We start from the raw sequence: 21762 nt of genomic DNA on the forward strand, positions 1-21762 counted from the left end.
AGTATATAGAGTTACCTTATTGTTGGATATTGTAGTGTTGTTTGATTATATGTGCCACAAATGTTAAAATGTAGTTGTCTCATTTTCATCTAATATAATCATTTCTAAGCAAAGAGACTTATCTTTATTTGTGGGTGTTAATGTTTTTTATAGACGAACCACACAAACTTTAATAAACTAATTGTATTGTCTGTTTTTTTGGTGTTATTGTCCAAAGAATGATACTCCATTGAGTAAGTTTGAGATGTTGTGTAGTTCGAAAATAAATTTCTTGTACTAAATTTGATGTTATTTGAAAGAATATTGATAAGAGACTTATATAAATAGGTCAAATTGTATGGAATTTGAATTATTGAATATTTATAATGTAAAATTTATTATGATTAATAATATTATTATGACATTTGTAACATGAATGTTTATTACATTTAATGTTTATTACATTTGTAATATAGAAATTAATTATTGGGATTATAAATTTATTGTCTTGTTTATAACGATAAGATATAATAAATATAGAGATATGAATTCAATGTCTTTGTATGTTACAAATTTGGTTAGACACTATTAATTTTTAATTACGGGTGTTTTTTAGTTTTTTTTGTATATTTTATTTTTTTCTGTTGATTTGAAAAAAATTGAGTGGTTGATTCTAAAATTTTGTCAAATAAATGATGTTGCTGACATGACATTAGTAAAAGAAAAAACATGTCTTAAAAATAATGTGAATAAACTTATCCATTTACTTTTAGATATTAAGAATGGATACCATTATAACATCGATATTCCTTTAACAATCAAATGCTTTTTTTTCAACTAAAAAATAATTTAAATATATAATTAATTATAATAACTATATTTTATACATATTATGTACGAATAGTGTTATTAAAAAGAATAACGAATTTTGATCCGTTAATAAAAAGTAAAGAAAATGGTGACCGGAATGATATCACAGAATGACCTTGATGAACCCCAAGGCATAAAGAACTTGGTGAATATAATTTATAAGATCAGAATAGAAGCCTTCAGGTGTCTCATTTTTGGATTTTGTTTTGAGTAATAAACAAGATTGAGAGTTATAATAATAAAAGTACATATTGGTAATTGATTGCAATTAGATAAAGAGAAAGAGAAAGAGAAAGTAAAAAAAGAGAATAAGAGAAAACAATGCAACATAATACAACAGTGGTAATGAAGTAATCTTGGATTTATATACAGAGAATGGTTAGAAAAGAGAATAATGTGTGATATAAAAAGAAAAAATAATAAAAATAAAACTTAATAATTTTAAAAGAATAATAAAATAAAAAATAGTTTATGATGTTAAATATATATTTGAAATAAAATATATAAATATTATTTTATCAATTAGAATTATGCATGGATATAAAAAGTTCTTCAAATTTAGATTTTTTATATTTCTTCAAATGAAATAGAATTAAAAAATGAATAAATTTAATAATATTTATAAATAACTACTTTGTGAGTAATATTTGTAAATGTTCTGATCTTATATTTTTGTTACATATAATAACAACATAATAATTTTTTATCATACCTTATTTAATTTAATTTTATTATTCATCTTACTTCTACTTAATACGCTGCTTTAAATCTAATTTATATCTAAATAGATTGCGACTTGAGTCTTTTAAACCTTGAAAATCGTTGCGATGAGTTAAATCAGCAGTGTTTGATGACCAGGATTTCTCAGCATTAGTCCATTGCTATGAGTTAAATCATTTGAAATTTCTGCTTCAACAAGAAGTTGCTATATATACACATTAACAAATCCAGATAGATGCCTCAAATTGTTGTTCAAAGTTGATATAATCCCATTTAGTTGAGACATGATCATAACATATCTAATACTATCAAAACAAGCAAGCTATAACAAACTAAGCCTACTCTCTTTAAACTTTGCCCAACTACAATCAAGGTTGTCAAACTCTTGAGTATGATTTTATCAACAAAATCTTTCTCAGTAATTACTCTTCTCCATAAGAAGTGATGTCATTATAAGACGAATTCACTTTTGGTCTCTCACAAGTGACAACAATCTCATCTTCAACTCTGAACTCTCTAAAGTGTGACATTCTGCCCAATTGTTCAACTTCATTTATCACATGATCTAGTTTTGCCACCATCTCCAAAAGCAAAGAAGTGAATGCAGCAACAGGAAGTGCTTCTGAGAATTGAAAGCTAGTGATCATATTCAAAGTCTTACTCAGCTGTGGCCTTAGAACCTTCTTTTGTCTTTCCTTTGCATCTTCACAAGAATCATTGTTGTTAACACTTGAAAATGAGGCTCTAGACTCTTCTTCATGCTGCATTTTCGAGGTTCGGCTGATCTTGGGGCCGCGAAAATATTGTGGTTGGGATTTCAAGGCATTGTTGAGATCTTCTAAGGCTACATTGAGATCATTGGAGAGTATATGAGGACAGAATTTTCTTTTGTTCCTTATGCTGTTTGCCAGTTCCCTTAGTATTTTGAACACTTGTTCTGTGAGTTTCATGCAAGGTTCCTTGTATTGAGATCGAATTGACCATGGTGTCTAAAGAATTAGTCAAATGTAAGTCAATAAATAACTATATTTTGATCATAGAAGAGAACTGAATCAATAACATGGCCATGTGCCATCAATAATAGAAGAAGCAGAATCTTGGGAGAAAAATGAGTTGGCATGAATGATGGCTTGTATCAACTAGCAAGTTTCTTTAATTTGAAATTCTGAATTATGTAACAGCAAAATTAGTTCAACTTTTTTAAAAGAAACTGGTTAAAATTAGTACCTGAATTTCAGACTGCAGACATCCATGTAGAGCTACAACAGTGTAACTAAAGTGGCGAAGAGCAACGCCGACTTTTGTATATTGCTTCCATGGGATTCGCCGGAAATATCTCGAGCATCTCGGCTCCCAGCTCGCTTGTAATGCCTGCTTGATTTCATAGAAACAAAGTCTAGCTTATGAATTAAGATATGTATACTAACACACTTGAACATAACAAGGAATTACCAATGTTTCTTCACTAGCTTTGGAATCTAACACTGCCTTGTAACCCAAGTAAATGGGATCCTCACATGAATCATCTTCACTTGATTGTATCTCAGACTCACAAAAATATTCCTTGACACAAACTGCATCATTATTGTTTTCAGAATCCGTTATACAAATCAAAGTACATTGATTTTAAAATGCGCCTTACCTTCGATGGCGTTGGCTAGTCCTTCGAGCTTTGATATGATGGATTTATGAAGGTATTCCCCTGACCAATTTGGAAACACCAACAGATTCATCACAAGGCATAGACCACACCCAATTGCAATGGTTAACATACGATCTCTTGCAATGCTCCAAACATTTTCTACTCGGTAACTTGATACTGTTATCAAATTGAAGGTCAAGAGAAATATCAAAACACCATAGTCATAATTCTTCTTGATATAGGGGATGAACCTCACATAAGTAGCTGCATACCCTGCCAATCAAAGTTGAAGCAAAGAATTGGTTTTATGTTAGTATCAAGTTGTTTTACATATTTTCAACTAAGAACATAATTTGTATCTAGATTCTTTTCATGATTACCAACAAGAAAAACTGCGGCGCCAATGAAAACAGCTCTATAAGTCTTAACAGACACATCTGCAATATACTCAATAAGAAATGCCAAGGACCCTGCCAAAATAGTCCCTAATCCTCTATTAAGTCCTTTGCATAATGTTGCCCCTGCAAGAATGCATAACAAGAGGAAAAGGCATAAGGATAGGATCAAAGGAATTGCGCGCACGCGAGAGAGAGAGCTGAGAGCATATATATACCAGCAGTGAACTCCATAACCACAACCACAGTCATAACAGCCCACATAGCATTCTTTCCAATGCCTTTGAACAATGGCTCCAAAAGATACAAGAGAGAAATAAGTGTCAAGGCCAAGGCTACTTTCAAAGCATGAATCACCCTTCTTGGATCCTCTTTGGCAACTTTCCATGTTGCTCTCTTCACCAGTGCTGGAAACTTTTTCACTTCATCAACAAAGCTATAAATATGTTCCCAATAATAACGGCTTGAGCTTCTTTTACTAGTAGTATTGATCTCAGCCATTGAAAAAAATAAAAAGAACTCTTAATTAAGCCTGAACAAGCTTTCTAAGGCAATCAATCAATCATTTAGAGAATTTCAGTTTTGATAATAAAGTGAATGTGGTGTTTAGCTTAAAAAGAATGCAAAAGATGACAGAGAATTGGAGTATTTGCAAATTTTATTTATTTTAAAAAGGGATACAGGTAATTCCAGCCATGTCTCTAGTGCAATCCACCGTGTTTACAAAGAGAGAGAGTTGATGAAGGTTGTAGCTTTCACTAGTGCCTTCAGTCAATGTTCAGTGTAGAAAACCAGACTCTCAAAAACTGGCGGTTGTTATCATATTGGTGAAGGTGGTGACCAAAAGCTTATACATATAATAATCATACTCCTAGTCTATAATTGTATCTTTTGGTACATAAAAGTAATTGTATTTGGATTAAAGTTGTATCTGGATACATTAGTCTTTAATGTATTAAAAAGTTAACTCATTCGTCTATTTAAATAAATATTAGAATTTAAATTTTATTTTATATATATAATAATTTATTAATCAATAATAAATCATTAAAAAAAATTCATATTCGTAACATGTTAATTCTTGATTTGTTGGATTAGAAAATATTCAGAGAAAAAAAATAAAAAAAATTGTTATTATATATATATATATATAAATTTGATTCATTAACAAATAAAATATAACAATCTAAATAGCACTTATATCTCATTTAACAATAAATTAAATATAATATGATAAGCTATCTCTAACACAATATTTAAAGAACAATTTTCCAAATGCATGAGTGCACCTTCTAAATTGTAGGATCTGACAACATGTTGTCCCTTCTGTTGGTTGTGTGCTTGACTTATTTATTGTAAATTAGAATCGTTTAGAGTATAATAATAACGTGGACGGCTAACATGGAATGGTGGTGGTGGATTGGTTAATCCTGAAAATGATAGTGGCTCGTATGATATATGCTTTTGAAAATGCAAGTACACTTGTCCTTTCCTCATATGCAAGTAATTATTTTTATGTGAATAATCCTAGTCCTAGGACTATGAAGTAAGCTATGCTGTCGGTTTCTTGAGGAGAAAAGAGGAAAAGTGTAGTTTGTTAACTATCTCCAATGTCCATAAGTCAGCCTAACTTGCATAAAATTAGAGACTGACACAAAAGTGAACCATTTTATCAAGCTCAATACATTTATTATGCTTTAATTGAACATGGAATTAAAAGGGTTTATTTATATAAGATCAAATCCTTTAAAATGAAAAAATTCAATAAAATTAGAATACTCAGTTACTCAGACAGTATAAATTATAAATTTAATAATAATTAAGTTTTTATTTTATTATTCTATAAATAATTTTCTAATTAAATAACAGTCATGATTGGCTCTAGTGGAGCATCCACACTAGATCTCGAACACTTTACATTTATTAAATTAAATTGTTTTAAAAAAGAAAAAAAAAGTAGTTTAACTCCAAATAGGAAACAAGAAACATGTATGGTGAGACGGACTCCTCAACTAAAGGATAATTCAGGTAAGAATCGAATCTTTCCTAAAGTATATCGAAAAATCCAAAACCATTATTGGCCACTTCGTTTTGTTTTAAAATGATTTGTGACAGATAGTTGGATCCAAGAATAGAGTTGTGAATGTGCTACGAGAAATCTAGAACCACCAAGATCATTATCATCATCATATGGTACAAATATTATCCATTCATGTGTTACTCAGCCAGTGACTTGAAAATCTGTATATTATACAAGTTTTACATTGAAATTGAGATATTCTATTGTTCTCCAACTAATATAGCAGGTGTCTGTGACTCTCACTCTATCTCTATTACAGGCTTCCGCAGTCAAAAAAGTAACTAAGAACTCGCAGCAGATATAATACCAATGGAAAGAAGCAACAAATGTTGGCAACCCCACCAGGATTGAGACTATGAACCTAACAGGTAAAAACTTTCAATATTATGTCATAACTTTGCACTGACTCGTCACAAAAACAAAAACTAGGTTTGTGCGGTGTATCCTGCAATCCATGGTCACAGAAATATCAAAGATAAAATCATAAAATCTTCACTAAATGTTGGATAAGTTTGACACCGGATGAGAGGGCTGCCCTTACCTAACAAGAATTTTACCGGAACTCGTCGTGGTAATCATAGTCGTCTTCTTCATCTTCATCGTTGAAAATGGCACTATAAAATACATATGGGTTCTCAATCATCTCAGTCAAACTAAGGCGCCCATCTTTGTCAGCGTCCGCCTGTCATTACATTATTTCATGAATAAATAAGATGTACATTGAAGAAATTAATGCATGATGTTAAGCAACATATGCTGGAGTTCATATTGAGCTTTCTTTGTCAATATCTGCCTACCATAAATCTGTAACAAATTATTACAAATTCAACAATGAAATTACTTCAGGATGTTAACACATCGAGATGATGTAGAATTGTAGATTACTCTGGAGCCAGCTTGAAGAAAATTTAATCCAATGCTAACATCTAGTTAAACACGCTTAATATGTAAATCAAGCATGCTGGAGACACCGCCCATACCCCTTTGGCCCCACACCATACCCCAACAAATACAAATGGAAACATTTGTTACCATAGGCTTCACATTCTTAAATAGAATAAACTTCCTTTCATTGCTTATTGGTGGTTATTTTCATTCATAATACAATCATATATCTTGATATTATTCAAAAAGTCAGAGACCTTCAATAAGAAACGGAGGGGTACAACAACTCCTCCAACAAGAAAAGAAAATCTTTCCTTGCTCCTACCTAAACCTATTCCATGAAAACAGGTTTTCTTAGCAGCGAGGTCTGTGGCTTTAGCAGTACTAACTCAAATGCCTATTACATTGGAAATTAGGACACATACCACCATGGACACAAACACACAGCACATGCGCACAGCCGCACACACATTCCCACACATACACCCACAAGCACACCTTACCCAATCAACAAGAAGGTTTAACATCTGAATATTTTTGTGTATAAAACAAATGTGCAACAAACGAATATACATAAATATATATAATCATAGCGACAGATTTTAACTAAAAAATATTATCAATTAGCAGTTAAAAGTTACTGAAAGGAAGCAGCTATTATGTCACCCATAATTACCATGACATGCAGCTATCAGTCCACAAGGTTACAGTAAGAGACATTATTTATCTAAAAAAGACATCATTTTAACTCCAAAAGGTAAAGCGTCAAGCTATGGAAATCTAATCAGCTTTCCTAATTGCATGAAATAGTTCAATCTGTTATGACATCATTATTTAACTACAATTTTTTTTTTGAAAAAAATGGTCTCTAAGCACACAAAATGCAATATGTATAATAGAGTGAACAAGTTTTTCTTTTTTTAAACACAAGTGGGGCAGATTTTGTTTTAGAACCGTGCCTCTCTCCCCATTTTTCCATTCTTCTCCTTCATTGTCTTATTATTTTACCTGTGATTCTTTGTATTGCTTCCCATCACCAAGGCTCTATTTTTTACTTCCCCTGCTACAAAATTTGCACACCATAGCTTCTAAAACTTAAAAGTAAGCTTCTGACCTTAGACCTTTATTCCTTTATGAACTTGATACTCTATAGAGCTTTGCAAGTTCAACATGTTGGATACATATATTTTTAGAGACTTTTGAGTAGAAATTTATGGGTTTAGAAGCTTTGGATTCTAGTAGGGATTTTATTTGGAATTAAGAGTTTTTCTCGTGAATTTTATCTGTTGGTTTTCTCATAAACATCCAAAGGTAAGTTGTGATACTATGGCATAGTTAAACATAAAGTATCTACTCAAAAAACATCTATACATGTGATCCATGTTAGGTCAAGAATAAAAAGTCCTTTCTATGTTCCAATTACACTGCAAGAGTGTAATTATTATTATCATAAGGTTAAATTCAGTACCTGTGAAATGATATAATCTGCTTGTTGCTTTGCATAATAGTGCTCAGATGGATGGATTTTCCCAATTATAGGGAGTAGTTCAACATCTGACAAGAACCTACAAAGATGAAACGTCAAAACTGAATTATACTAAACTGGCACAATCATTCAAAGATAAGTGACTCAGCATTAAAATGGAAATCATCAGTACCCATCTCCATCTTTGTCAAGCTGAGCAAACAACATTCTAGCTGGTGCATCCATTGAATTATCAGAATGATGTGAACCATTGTGAGTTTCTTCATCATAATTTCTTACCAAATCAAAGAGCCCATGGAAAAACTCTTTAAAGTTGATCTTCCCATCACGGTCTGTATCCCTCTCCCTGTAAAGAATTGGGTAAATCAAGCATGACGAAGCCAAGGCATTGGTGTAACAAAACAGAAATCATTTACTCGTGAACTAACTGATACTGAACCAGTCATAGACATTTTCGGGTTGTAGTTACCGGATTTCCTCCTGGCACAGCCATTGATGAAGCTTTGGGTTTTTGCTGTCAGCTGGATGAAGAAAGCTAGAATAAAAAAAACAAAAGCCAATGTTAACAAAGGCAAAACTTGTTTACATGCATAGACAAGAACAAGGTTTCATAACAAGTATTAGGATTTAGGAGTAGGAGCTTACTCATTGAACTCGGTTAAGTTGAGAAGACCATCTCCATCGGCATCAGATGCATTAAAATGCTCTTCTTTCCACCAACCCATGTCATATCCAACACCTGATAAATGAGAAAACAAGATGCTCAAATAATAATCCAGCATCTACCATAAATTTGCAACAAACATTACTACTACATTGAATTCACGAGCATCTATTCATAGTGAACTAACAAAAAGGTCATAGATCGAGAGGAGAAGGTGAACCTGAATTGTGAACCCAGCTGGGAGGATCGTACTCGGAGAAGGAGACGAAGCCGTCGTGGTTCTTGTCGTGGAGATCCATCTCCCTCTGGGAGCGGTGGAGAACCTCTCTGTTGGACTGGAGAACGTTCCACTGAGTCAACTCGTGCTCGCTAACAAACCCGTCGGGGGGGTCCACATCGATCTTGGGGAAGAGGAGGAGGAGCCTGTTGGTGACATTGAACTTGTCCTCGTCGTTGAGGTAGTCCTCGGCGTTCATGAAGTCCTCCCACTCCGGCTGGGACTCGTGGCCGGGGGCGGAGTCGTCGTAGTCGTCTTCGTGAACGAGTTCGGGGTGGTTGTGGCGGAGGTGCTCCATCTCCCACTGCTTGTCCTCGCGGCGGCGCTCGATCTCGGCGACGAGGGGGTCGAAGGCGACGTGGTCATGGTGGGAGTGGTGGTGGGATGGAGTTAGGGTGAAGTTGGAGCGGAGCCTTAGGCGGCGGTGGCGGTGGGTGGAGGAGTGGTGGTTGTGTGGTGAGCGCGACAGGAAGAAGAGGAGCACTACGGCTACACCGATGTACACGAAAATCGAGGCTCTCCCCATTGCATTGAAGACGAAGAAGTAGTTGAGATCTGTGCTCTGTTCTGATTCTCAATAACGAAGAAGATGAATTAACGAATGCAAGATTTTCCGCTCATACTCTTTTTCTTTTATTTATTTATTTATTTAATTAATGATGATAATAATAAGATAACATTTTTTGAATGGCGTCACGTATGTTTTTGCAGATTATATAGATCTGCATAAAGAAAATTACTCCTCTGTTCTTCGGTTTTATGCACTGTAACTAATTTCTTTTCTGGACGACAACTCAAATCATCTCCTTCGCATGATCTTTTTTTTAGGGTTAAGAAAAAGATCAAGAGGCTGATTTCCTTATGACAAATCACTTTTTTAGTCTTTTCGATAAAAAAATAATATAATAAAATAGAATGACTTGGACGGTAATCTAATATCCCTTTCCCACCAACACAAAAAGCATGAGGTGCCATGCCATGTTGATAGTTGCCTCTGATCTCATTTTCCTTCAAAGCTGAATCAATCATTTTCCAAAGTATGATAAAGCAACACATTATTATGTTGTCTCATACATCATCATATAGACACTTGTTATGTACCATGAATCCTGAAGTTTCTTATGCTTTTAGAAGTGAGTGACTCAGATTTTAATATCCACTTCACCCTGAAGTTTGAGAGCAAAGCTGAGGGGAAAAAATGATATTTTTTAACAGCTGAACCGTCTCTAAATGGCTGCAAATATATGTACTCTAAGTGCTTGATAAATGGTCCCAAAGGAATATGGGATATTACTGTACACGTTTTTCCTACCTTTCTCTCTCAATACAATTGGAGAGGTTTCAACTTTCAATTTCATATTCATATATCTGAAAATCCCAGCTCATGAATGCTTTATAAGGCATTCTTACATAAGCAGGTTTTGCAAAAGAAAAGTGCACTTTTTTCTCTGAAGGATAGCTGGAAGTCATTACCAAATTCCCTTATTTTGATCATCAACCACCTTGACGGCCTATGGGACCTTGCTCTTTCTTAAAACTACCCTTTTTAAGCATCTTAAATAGGTTTCAGAAAAGATGAATCGGATGCTTCTGTTGCACACTTGCACCTTTTTTTCTAAAAGCAACCAATCAGTCCATCATGTTAAAATATCATCTTGAATAGCTGTATTTCAACTTGACATGTCAGCGCCTTTATATCACTAAATGCTCATGACTCATGATTGATGATCCATGATTGAGTCTCTAGAATCTATATTCAACTACCTAGTTTTCATCCCTTTATATATAGACCTCTATTGAATTCAAGGGACTGATCAAACCCAAGTGACCTTAACTTGCTCTCACCAATCTTGTATACTCATATCACTCCTCTTCACTAATAATCAATCATGCAGACCTCATCACTTCTTCAAGATTTGTTCATTGGAAATCCAATCATCTCAGCAGCATGTGATCAGCTGCAGAAGACAGTTAACAGATACTACTTGCCTGATCCTGTCATTGCCCAATCTCAGTACTCAACAAAAGCATCAAAACAAAGTAATAGTCTCTCTCTCTTTACACATAAACAACTAATTCAGGAAGAAATGTTGATGTTTGATACTTGATAGTTTTACCAATACTAAGAACTTAATATTTCAGGTAGACTATACTCCATTATAAACAAGCTTGTAAAGAAAGCAGATAGTAGTCATTCACAAGGAGTTCAAGAACATGGTTAGTATTCAAAGTTCAAACTACTTTCCTTCAATATCTGTAGAAGTTATATGAGTTTAAGTTATTTTTCCTTGTGAAACTATAATATGCAAATCTAATTCAATATTTATATAACTGTGAGATTACAGTGAGATTGGGGACAAAGATATCTGAAACTGTTAAGGAGAAGTTGAGACTAGGGGCTCATATTCTTCAGGTTGGTGGAGTGGAGAAAGTCTTCAAGCAATTCTTTAGGGTGAAAGAAGGGGAGAGGTTATTGAAAGCGTCACCATGCTATCTGTCGACAACATCAGGCCCTCTAGCAGGTCTGCTCTTTGTCTCCACCAACAAGGTTGCCTTCTGCAGCGATCGATCAATGAAGGTCTACAGCCGGGAAGGCCAGATGTGTAGGATCCGTTATAAGGCAAGTCATGAAGTGATGTATTCATAATCTTTCTTCATCTCTCTCAGTATTTTCTTTTAGGTAATCTGAAAGTCTTGCATTTCATGCCATGTACAGGTTGTCATTCCGCTCAAGAAAGTCAAGTGTGTGAACCAAAGTGAAAGTATTCAAAAACCAAAACAGAAGTTTATAGAGATAGATACAGTGGACAATTATGAATTCTGGTTTATGGGTGTCTTACAGTATCAGAAAACTTTCAAATATCTTGAGCAGGCAATTTCACAAGCTTACATGAAGAAAGAGTCACCCTTTTGAGCCTATAAGCCGAGTCACAAAAATTCATGTTGAGGATACACATTAAGATTCAAGAGATGATAGTTAGCAATAAAAATGGGTAGCCATAAGTGAAGAGTGAAGATGCAGGGCCTCATTTATGATGCAGAGAACATCTTATTGGGCTTCATCTTTTCGCCTAATGTCTGAGTACAAACAATTAGATGACACTTGTCACTGTAAACCTGAAACCAAGGTTATCAAATTTGAGATTGTAGAGCATAAGTAAACTTGAATCCTAAGAGTCAGCTCGTAAGCTCGTAAGAGTTTACACGAAAACTCGATTTGGGTACAAGTCAACTCAAGATTTTGATAATGTTGCATGTGATGTTGAATAGAAAAGATTTTATCATCTGAGGTGCAGAGAACATGGCGTTGCTGTCACCATGTTTGCATATAAACTTTGCTGCCCAGTTGTAAGCTTTCAGGCTCAACTATTTTTGTATCTATGATGTAAAATTTTCCGGAGCTACATTTTGCATTTCGGATTGCAATTACACCATCTAACTCTTTTCATCAAAATTCTGATTAATTACTTAAATTTGATGAATTTTAGTTAACCAGTTCAAAATAATCAGACAAATTTTTCTATTATTAACCGAATTCATTTCATCAAACATTAATACATTATTAAGTTTTGGAAAAGTATAAAGAGACAATGATTTCAATGTACAATGTGTTTAATAGGGGTAAAAAGAAAATTAAGATTATATAATAAAAAAGAATTTTAAAAATGTATACAATAAACTCGTTATTTAATCCAATAACAATAAAAAATAAGAGAAAGTATTGAGAACCAATACTAGTTGTGTATAATATGTAAAATGGATTAGAAAAAGATAAAATTACAATTAAAAATTAAATCATTAATTAATTATTTAATTTCAAATTTTAAAATTTGAAAAATTAGGATCAGTATTTAAACTCATTCACATTGCACCGTCATCTTCTCTGGTCCTCACCTTGCACCACTGAATTCCTCGTTGGCCATACCGACGCCGCCGCATCCTCCCACCGACACCGTCCTTACCTTCGCTGGTCAGCCCGATGCGCCTCGCCCTCTGACGCTCAGCCTAACGTTGCTGCCGCTTTTTCGCGAGCCTCTCTTCCGAACCGGCTTCGCTTTCTCCCATTCCTTTAGAATGGATGATTGAGCTCAGATACGTACACTGTTGTAGACCCAGCTACGGGCTTTCAACGTCCATAGGTCCTTCCTTCACAGTACTAGATGCTCCCGACCTTCGTAGGCTGCCAAAGATTGCTCTTTGTCGAGTGACGAGTTCAGTATCCATCCTCGCCCTTCTTTATATTCTTAAGCCTCGGATGGAGTGAATGGGTCGAGGAGGACGGGGTCGGTGTCTTCTCAAGTTGAGTCAACCGCAGCGAGAAGCTGTGTTTTGCCAGACTCGGTGTGTGGTGGAGTGATTTCTTTGGCATCTGGCTCCAACATTTTTTTAAATTCCGGACACTGCATGAGGGAGACGTCAAAGTCACTGCAATGAATGCAAATTGATGTTAGATAAAACCACAGTTATGCTTGCTAAGAACTCTAATAATGGCATGGGCACAAGAAACACAAACAAAAAAAATTAACGACACACAACTTGCCTGTCAAAATCATATGCTGCACAAGTGCCGATAATGGCTCTAGCGACGCGCAACTGGAACGACAAAGGAGGCGTCCGGCAGATGTCACGAAAGACCCACGACGGGAAGCAGGCGTCGTTCGAGATGTTGGCTGCTGGTGACAAGACAGACGCGCATGCAAGAGGGGGCACTACGGTCGAAGCTGTTGGACAGTTAGGGTGTCTTCGGCGCCGCTGAGGTAGGATACTTAGTGAAGAACGTACTAGGGGTCTGCCGTCAGGAAAGAAAGAAGGAATTGGGGGCAAACTGTTTTCAATTAGGGTTTGGATGGTTGTTTTGGTCAAAATATCTGAATGGGAATTTTTAGAATGAGGGTAATTTGTAGGGTGATTTTTATTTTTTACTGCTGTTAGGCTAAATAAGCAATCCGTTATACACATTATCAAGATTTCTCATTGTTTCTCTAACGGAATTGTTAAGTTTTTTCATTTATTCTGCTTGGTTATAGTAGAGTGATTTTTTTATCAACTAAAGTTGAGCTTGGTTGAGTTTATTGATTTCACACTTCACAGAATCCATATTATAAAGTTGTCCAAATTATGCAAATACTGTTAATTAATATGATTGAACTAAGATACTTGCTTGGATTTGAGTAGTAAAGTCAACAGTATCACTGATCACTAACACTAAATATGTTTGAGTAAATCTCCAAAATGGCCTCCTAGATTGGGCTCGTGCACCAATGTTGTCCCTCAGTTTTCAATTGCTCTAAATACACCCTCCAGTTTGAGCTCCATGCAATATTATGGTCCTTCTACCTAATTCCAGTATGACTCAGCAGCCGGACCACTGAGCTGGCGGTGCCACCTCCACGTAGGATGCCTGAAATGGCTAGCTGATGTGGAATGCGATAAAAAAATTTTCCAAATTAGTCCCTGGCACCAATCATAAACCCTAACGCAGTTCTTCGTTCTTCCCCTATGAATTTCTTCGTCGTCCAGCTAAAGCTCTTCGGCTTGTACCCTCTTCTTGCTCTGATTCTTGTTCGATTTTGTCCTGTTATTCTTCTTCTTACTCCTCTCCCACCATGAGTGACAGTTATGCTTCTGGAAGGTCAAATCGCTCCTCTGCGACCGGAAACTGGAAAAAGAACAATGTGCGTAGCCGGCATTCAGCAGTTCCAGAGTGGTGCGGTTGTGGGTGCAGGCTTGTCCTTCGGTGGTCAGGGACGGAGGCTCATCCTAATAAGTCGTTCTTCGGGTGTTCCAATTATAATGTGAGTGCACTAACTAGCTGAGATCTCAAGCGTTGGTTATTTAAGATAGTTGTTTGATAATGTTGATGCATATTTGCAGACTAGTGAAAAGAATTGGTGTGGGTTATTTGTCTGGGCAGATTCTGTATAGGATGAGGTGCCGGTGAAGTCTGATGAAGAGGATGAGCATGGTGAGATGAAGATGAACATTGCATGGAAGGTGGGTAAACTGGAAGCAGATGTAAAAAATGTAAAAGTGATGGTCCAAGTGCTTGGTTTAGAGGTATTCGTGTTATTTGTGTTGGTGTTAATATTACTTTTGAAGGTTTGATTATGCTCAAAACTGCAGCACAAAACCATGCTGTTAGTGTAATCCGTTTTATAAACATTGTAATTGATATTAGACTGGTTTTGATATATTGATATTAGATTGGGTTGTTTCTATAGTTTTGTTTTTGTAAACGTAATTGAACATGCAATGATGTTATGGATAAGTAAGAATAACGAAAGCTAACATAAGGCATCATTCATAAATGAATGACAATAACACTAGTTCATATAAGCTTCTGCAAAAATGCAGTGATCACAAGAACAATAAAAAAGATACTGAGCATTGTTTCAGCTGTTTTTCAGTAACTTAATTAGCATGTAAAAGTTTCAGAGGTGTCTATGAATTACCATGACCAAACAAAAAAAAAAGATAATTGTTTCACGAAACAGACAAACTTTCGGACTTTCAACCTAAAGCTATGGACATAATCACTTTTTTCTTGGCAGTTTGAATCCTGGGGTGGGCACAAACTTGAGGAAGTTGGCCAGCCTTGCTGCAGTTGCATCACTAGCTCCCTACATTGGATTTGATGATGCAGAGCCAATTGGAGGAGGTGACCTTCTTCTAAGTGGCAGTTTTCCAGGTCTTGTAGGTGTCTTCCTCTTAAGTTGATGTTCCTGCAGTGCAAATAGTAATAAGGCCTAGAAAATAAGGAAACGCCAAATAATAAAAACACATAACATGAAGCATTATTGTACACAATACCTTTTGGGAGTCTTCTGCTTCAGAGTATGAGGGCTGAGACAGATCAATCTCAGCCTGCTGGATATCAACCTCCACAAGAGTGGCAGGATCAGGTGCAGATGTAGTAGTAGTAGCAGACGCTGTTGCAGTTCCAGATCCTGTTGCAGTAGCAGAGGCACTTGCAGCTTGAGTTGCATTAGAAGTAGTTGTTGTAGCAGACGCAGAGGTAGTTGCAGTGACAGTCTGAGCAGCAGCCTCCGCAGCTTTGGCCGCACCAGCAGCAGCTTCTGCAGCCCTCTTCTTCGTGCACCCCCTTTTTGTATGACATTTCTGCAAGAAATACTTGCAAGTGAATGGTCGTAGCTGCCTCTTCAGAGTGGTGGTTGGCTTTGATTTCTTGTTAGACTGACCTCCTTCGTCCGCATCTTTCCTCCTCTTGGTTTGGAGTTGTCCCAGTTTCCTCTTAACCAATGGTGTCAATGGTCTATTGTTCTCAGATCTTTCTCATAATTGCTGTCCAGGTAGAGGGTTTATGTGGTGGCAGTAAGTGGTTTTGTATGACTCCATTGTTAGGAGCTTGTGGCAGAAATCCTTTGGATGCTTGTTCACTCTAGCAATGGCAGCACAGGCGTGAACACATGGGATTCCTGCAACAGTATAAACAATAATAAGGAATTGGTGAATAATTAATTCAAGTCACTAGGCAGACTAACTACATACTTAAGTAACACTTAAATATATTACCAGTTAGCATCCAAAACTGGCAAGTACATAGCTTTTTCCCAAATCCACTACATGGTTTGTAGGGTGTCCATGCACTTCGAACTTCTCGTATCCGGTGTCTCCAGCCCAGATTGGTTGCCAGTGCTTAGATTCCTTCCTCACCTTCTCTAGTCTACTCTTGATCACCGGGGAAAGTATCCCGACATAATTATCTAGCTTCACCTTATTTTTGGCCATTGTCCTCATTATGAACATCCTAACCTCTTCCAGCAGTGTGATTATCGGCTTCTTCCTAACTTTCTTAATCTTTGCGTTGAATACTTCGCATGCATTGTTACATATTGAATCTAACTTTGGACTGTGACTGAACTGAGATCTTGTCCAAGAATGTGTTGGCCATTTTTCGAGGCATGCCCATGCATCCGGATTGAGCCGCTTCATCTTTTCCCTGTGTTTCTTGAATTCCTCAAAAGTAGTGGCCCGTGCACAGTCCCAGAACAAGCCTCTTAGCTCCAGATCGATTTTTCCATTGCTTATTAAAATTTTTCCACAAATGCCATACACAGAAACGGTGATGCACACTGGGCATCACCTCCTGTATAGCATTAATCAAGCCCTGCAATACAGAGTCAATGGAAATAACAATTAACACAGATACAGCAGCGACGACAATTTAGAATACACATATTATCGTGACCCCTTGACAGAGGCTTTAACCCCTTGGCCTTCTTTTTAAGTTTTTGTTCAACCGGCACCTTAACAGAGGCTTTAACCCCTTGCTCCCTAGGTCGACTAACATTATCAGTAGGATTCTTTTCATCATCTGGGCTAGCACTGTCGTGTGGGGCTGCTTCGGCATTTTCCTTTGCTTGCGTCCCAAGGTCCCTTACTTGATCATCAACGTATACCATAACCTCCTTCTCTTGTATCAGTTCAGGTGACGAAACCTCATGTTCAATGTAGATATCAACAAGACCCTCATTCTGTGAACCCATCTCACACATCTCTCTAGGTCTGCATCACTGTTTAACTTCCTCAATCCCTCCCCTATGCTCTTTCCAGGTACAAGCCACCAAACTTTCTTTATTCTGTCATAACCTAGCTCCTTATAATAGTTTCTCAGGTAAAATACATCCATCATATCCACCTCAACATCATCCAGGCAGTTTCTGTTGTCAGGATAGTAACCAATCTTTTCATCTACACCCTTTTCGAAAGTTTCTCCATGATGAAACATAATGTCTAGTACTTCATCCATTTGCAAGATACATAAAGTAAACAAACAAATTAAACACATGCAACACTAACTTCTGATCATAACTAAACAACTGTATTATTAGAGGAAAGAGCCATTGTTTGATACATAAAAAAACAGAACAACCCAAACCCTATGCTAACATCGTAACCACAAAAAACCTAAAAACATAGAAATCTCAACAAAACACTAAACGAAGATGAAATCACCTTCAATCAACAACTCACGTGAAGAGCCATCAATGAAAACCCAAAAAAAAAAAAATTTAAACTTCAACTCCACACTGTATTTCTAACATTGTCAATGCTGACGATGATGATACCCTCTGGTTCACCAACTTCCTACGATTGGCGTCCTTCCTTCTCCTGCCAATGAACTCAGAAAAGCACTAACGAGGACGTGCCCTACTGTGACCGCATTCTCTGGACGAAAGGGAGAAGAAACGTTTGAAGAGAAGTAGAAGAAAGACTAACGAATGATGAACCCTTCCCCAAGCAACCTTTCAATTCTCCTCCATCACAAAACGACATTGTTCTGATTCATCCACCCCCTCCAAGCAAAACGATGTCGTTCGGGCATCCTACGTGGAGGTGGCACTGCCAACTCAGCGGTCGGCTACTAAGTCATGCCGGAATTGGATAGAAGGGCCAGGATTTCACACGGAGCTCAAACTGAAAGGTGCATTTAGAGCAATTGAAAATTGAAGGGCAATATTGATGCACGAGCCCAATCTAAGAGATCATTTTGAGAATTTACTCAAATAGATTTGCATCAAAATTGAGCATTGAGATTAATTTAAATTGACTTAAAAAAAAACCTTAAATTTTTTATTTTTTAAATTATTTTTTAAATAAAAAAATTAAATATAAAAAATGCATTTAATTTTATTCGAATAAAACGAAGAAAATATTTTTTTAATTAAAATTACATAAAAAGACAAGATCAAAATACAAAACTCATGACTAACAACTACGGTACTCTTTTTATATATTTCAACTCTTAATACATGCCTCTAAAATATAAAGCACCATACAATCTCCCTTAGTAGTCTAATCCCTCTATGTATCCACTGCATTAGTTTGCTTATCTTGATTATATAATTAACTTCTTAATAATTTTTTAATTCTTTCATTATTTTTATCTCTTTTTAGTTCTTTTCATATAATTCTATCATTATTATAAACATTATCTTCACTAGTATTTTTATCACCATTATCTTTTCTTTTAATTTTTTTTCTCTAAAATATTTTTAAATTGCTCAAGAATATTGACATCGTTTAAGTCTATTCTTTTTATATAGTTGTACAAAACAAAATAAATTTATATAATTTAAAATCGAATTTTGAGCTTGAAGTTAGCTATATCTATTTATTTTTATTATATAAAAATTAATTTCAAAGTCTTTGTACATTATGTTTAAGTCATGTTTGTTTTCCTAATAATACCACATCAACATATTTGCTTATTTGACAAAATTTAGAAATCAACCAATCAAATTTTAAAAAATTAAAAATTAAAAAAAAAAGATTGTTTTTCAATGAAATTAAAAGAACTCTTTGTTTATCTCAACTTTTCTTAGTGTGAAAACATTAATGGCATAACCTTCTCTCTATTGGCAACTTTTTTGAGCCACCCATACCTCAGCCAAGGAACTCATGAGTCATTACTATTCTCCGAATCAATACACTATTTTTTGTGAAAGCTTTTCTAACTCTCATCCGGTCACGCCTGCCTTTTCAAAATTGTATTTACCCCATATTCAAATAAAAATTATGCTAAACTTTTGTGTCAAAATTTTATTTCTATTAAAATTAATCTCAAATAATAATAAAAATTTTATATTAAATTTTATCTAAAAATACAATAATATATATATATATATATATATATATATATATATATATATATATAAACAAGTTAACAAAAATAGAATATAGTGATAGTATTTAATTAAAAATCTATTTACTTAAATTTATATTTTTCAATTTTCTTTACTCAACTTTAATATTTATTAGTAAATTGAAAAATTTTGTATTACATCTATATTTTGATGACAAATTCTCAAACATAAATTGAATTCAAAATAGTTTAAAATTTATTTTATATTAAACACACAAAAAGATAATCTTTATTATAAATTCATAAAAAGCATGTTATAAAAAATTGAACTAATAGTCACATTAATGTCTATTAATATATTAATATTGATAATAAATAAATAAATATTTATTTAATATTAAACATTTTCATGTAATTTAATTCGACACTGGAACTATATAACATGATTCCAATAAGTCAATAACATTTCAAACGGTAAACCATAAGTAACAACTATTCAATTATAGCTTACCAAAATAAAAAATAATTCTATTACATTGATAAATTCACATATAAATTGAAATGGTTGACAAAATATATATATAAGTGATCGGAATATATACAACGTACAATGAAAAACTACCAATTATAATAATAAAAGGAAAAATTTAGGGACAAACAACTTTTTTAAATTTTACCTAGCATGTAACCAGCAAAGAAATGTGAGCCATTAGATGAAATCTCACACTAATCTCACACCATTAAAATCATCATTGATGACTATTTGATGACTACAAATCACAAAAGTTACTACCCCTTAACACTCTTCATAATAAAAACTTAATAATAGTGTCTGAGCAAATAATTTTTATTTCAAAAAAAAAAAATAAACAATCCATCACATCGAATATAAAAATTAATATAAAATAAAAGAAAAATGCATATCTCCTTTGTAACATACAAAAATCGAAATCTCAATATTCACAATATTTTACCGTTAGAAAATAAATTAATACTAATAAAAATATGAGAATAAAACGACACAATCAAATTATAATTATTGTAATTAATTAATTTATCACATTATTATTGAATAAAAATATAAATAACCAATTAAATATAATAAATATTTACATTAAAAGATAATAATAATAATAATAATAATAATAATAATAATAGTAAAAAATTTAAAGTTATAAATATTTAAGTTTTATATTAATTAACCTACTTATATATTATATATAAGATTCTTGTTACTATTAATTTATTATTTCATTTTAAAAATTTACATATAAATTATTGAAGATTCTTTCAAAAAACTCAATTTTGACACAACAAAATATTCTTATTAGATATATTTAAATATACAATGAATATACAATTAATTTCTATTTTTATATTATATTATTTTTATTTTTATTCTCAATTAATTTTCTCTAATGCTATTTTTTTTATTATTTCAAAACTATATAGCATTTCAAAGTAAAACGATTGAATTTGAAAAAATAATAACAATAATTTGATGACATAGGACCAAAAATCTAAAAATGTGTGATTAATTTGTTTGGCAAGCCATAAGCATTCAACTTAATCATTCATGGTAAGAAATAGTTGTAAATTATTATCCAAAATAAAAATAAAAAAGATAGATCTTTAGTAGGCAATAGGGGTGTGCATGGCCCGGCCCGGCCCGAAGACCCGACCCGGCCCCGAACACTTTAGGAGCTAATTTGATGTGATTTCATCGGGTCTAGGACCGGGTATGGGTCTCAAAAGTAGACCCGGTCATTATTTCGGGTCGGGTCCGGGCCATAGCTCGGGTCACCCGAAATCGGCCCGGTGGCCCGGTCATCATACACAATTAATATTTTGTGTTATTAGTGATGGATGATGACTATTATTATGTGAAATTTAAGTATTGTAAACCTTAATATTTTGTGTTATTAGTCATTATATATAAGACTATAAGTTAGTGTTTTATGTTTAAAATGCATAAGACTTTTGACTAATGCATAATCTTGTGTTATTTGTATTGATTTAAATATTTGGTGTTATTAGACTATATTAGTATTGATTATGGTTATACTTTAATTTTAGAGAAGAGTTAGTTCTTATTATATTTTTCTAAGTGAATTTTATCATGTCAAATAATGGTTGGAGTCTTGGAAATTTGGATATT

General features: G+C 34.3%; 3 protein-coding genes across 3 annotated transcripts; 1 reads left to right on the forward strand and 2 right to left on the reverse strand.

Annotated features, from left to right (window-relative positions):
- Positions 1 to 1803: 1803 nt before the first annotated feature.
- On the reverse strand, positions 1804 to 4394 carry LOC107616782 (aluminum-activated malate transporter 12-like). Its single transcript, XM_016318704.3, has 6 exons — positions 3825 to 4394; positions 3592 to 3732; positions 3212 to 3484; positions 3022 to 3143; positions 2797 to 2940; positions 1804 to 2558 (listed from the first exon to the last, which is right to left on the reverse strand). The coding sequence occupies exons 1-6, from the start codon at positions 4105 to 4107 to the stop codon at positions 1992 to 1994; spliced, it is 1530 nt and encodes a 509-aa protein (XP_016174190.1). The 5' UTR covers positions 4108 to 4394; the 3' UTR covers positions 1804 to 1991.
- Positions 4395 to 5783: 1389 nt separating this feature from the next.
- On the reverse strand, positions 5784 to 9925 carry LOC107618809 (Calcium-binding EF hand family protein). The gene is made up of 7 exons (XM_016320974.3): positions 8942 to 9925; positions 8703 to 8796; positions 8527 to 8592; positions 8230 to 8403; positions 8040 to 8136; positions 6228 to 6368; positions 5784 to 6131 (listed from the first exon to the last, which is right to left on the reverse strand). Exons 1-6 carry the CDS (start codon positions 9522 to 9524, stop codon positions 6240 to 6242), a joined length of 1143 nt encoding a protein of 380 aa, XP_016176460.1. The 5' UTR covers positions 9525 to 9925; the 3' UTR covers positions 5784 to 6131; positions 6228 to 6239.
- Positions 9926 to 9988: 63 nt separating this feature from the next.
- Positions 9989 to 12432, forward strand: LOC107616868 (GEM-like protein 7). The gene is made up of 4 exons (XM_016318765.3): positions 9989 to 11038; positions 11141 to 11215; positions 11344 to 11618; positions 11715 to 12432. The coding sequence occupies exons 1-4, from the start codon at positions 10888 to 10890 to the stop codon at positions 11910 to 11912; spliced, it is 699 nt and encodes a 232-aa protein (XP_016174251.1). The 5' UTR covers positions 9989 to 10887; the 3' UTR covers positions 11913 to 12432.
- The last annotated feature ends 9330 nt before the right edge of the window (positions 12433 to 21762 follow it).

This window comes from Arachis ipaensis, chromosome B9, assembly GCF_059453495.1.
Source record: "Arachis ipaensis isolate K30076 ecotype BB chromosome B9, ASM5945349v1, whole genome shotgun sequence".
NCBI lineage: Eukaryota > Viridiplantae > Streptophyta > Magnoliopsida > Fabales > Fabaceae > Arachis > Arachis ipaensis.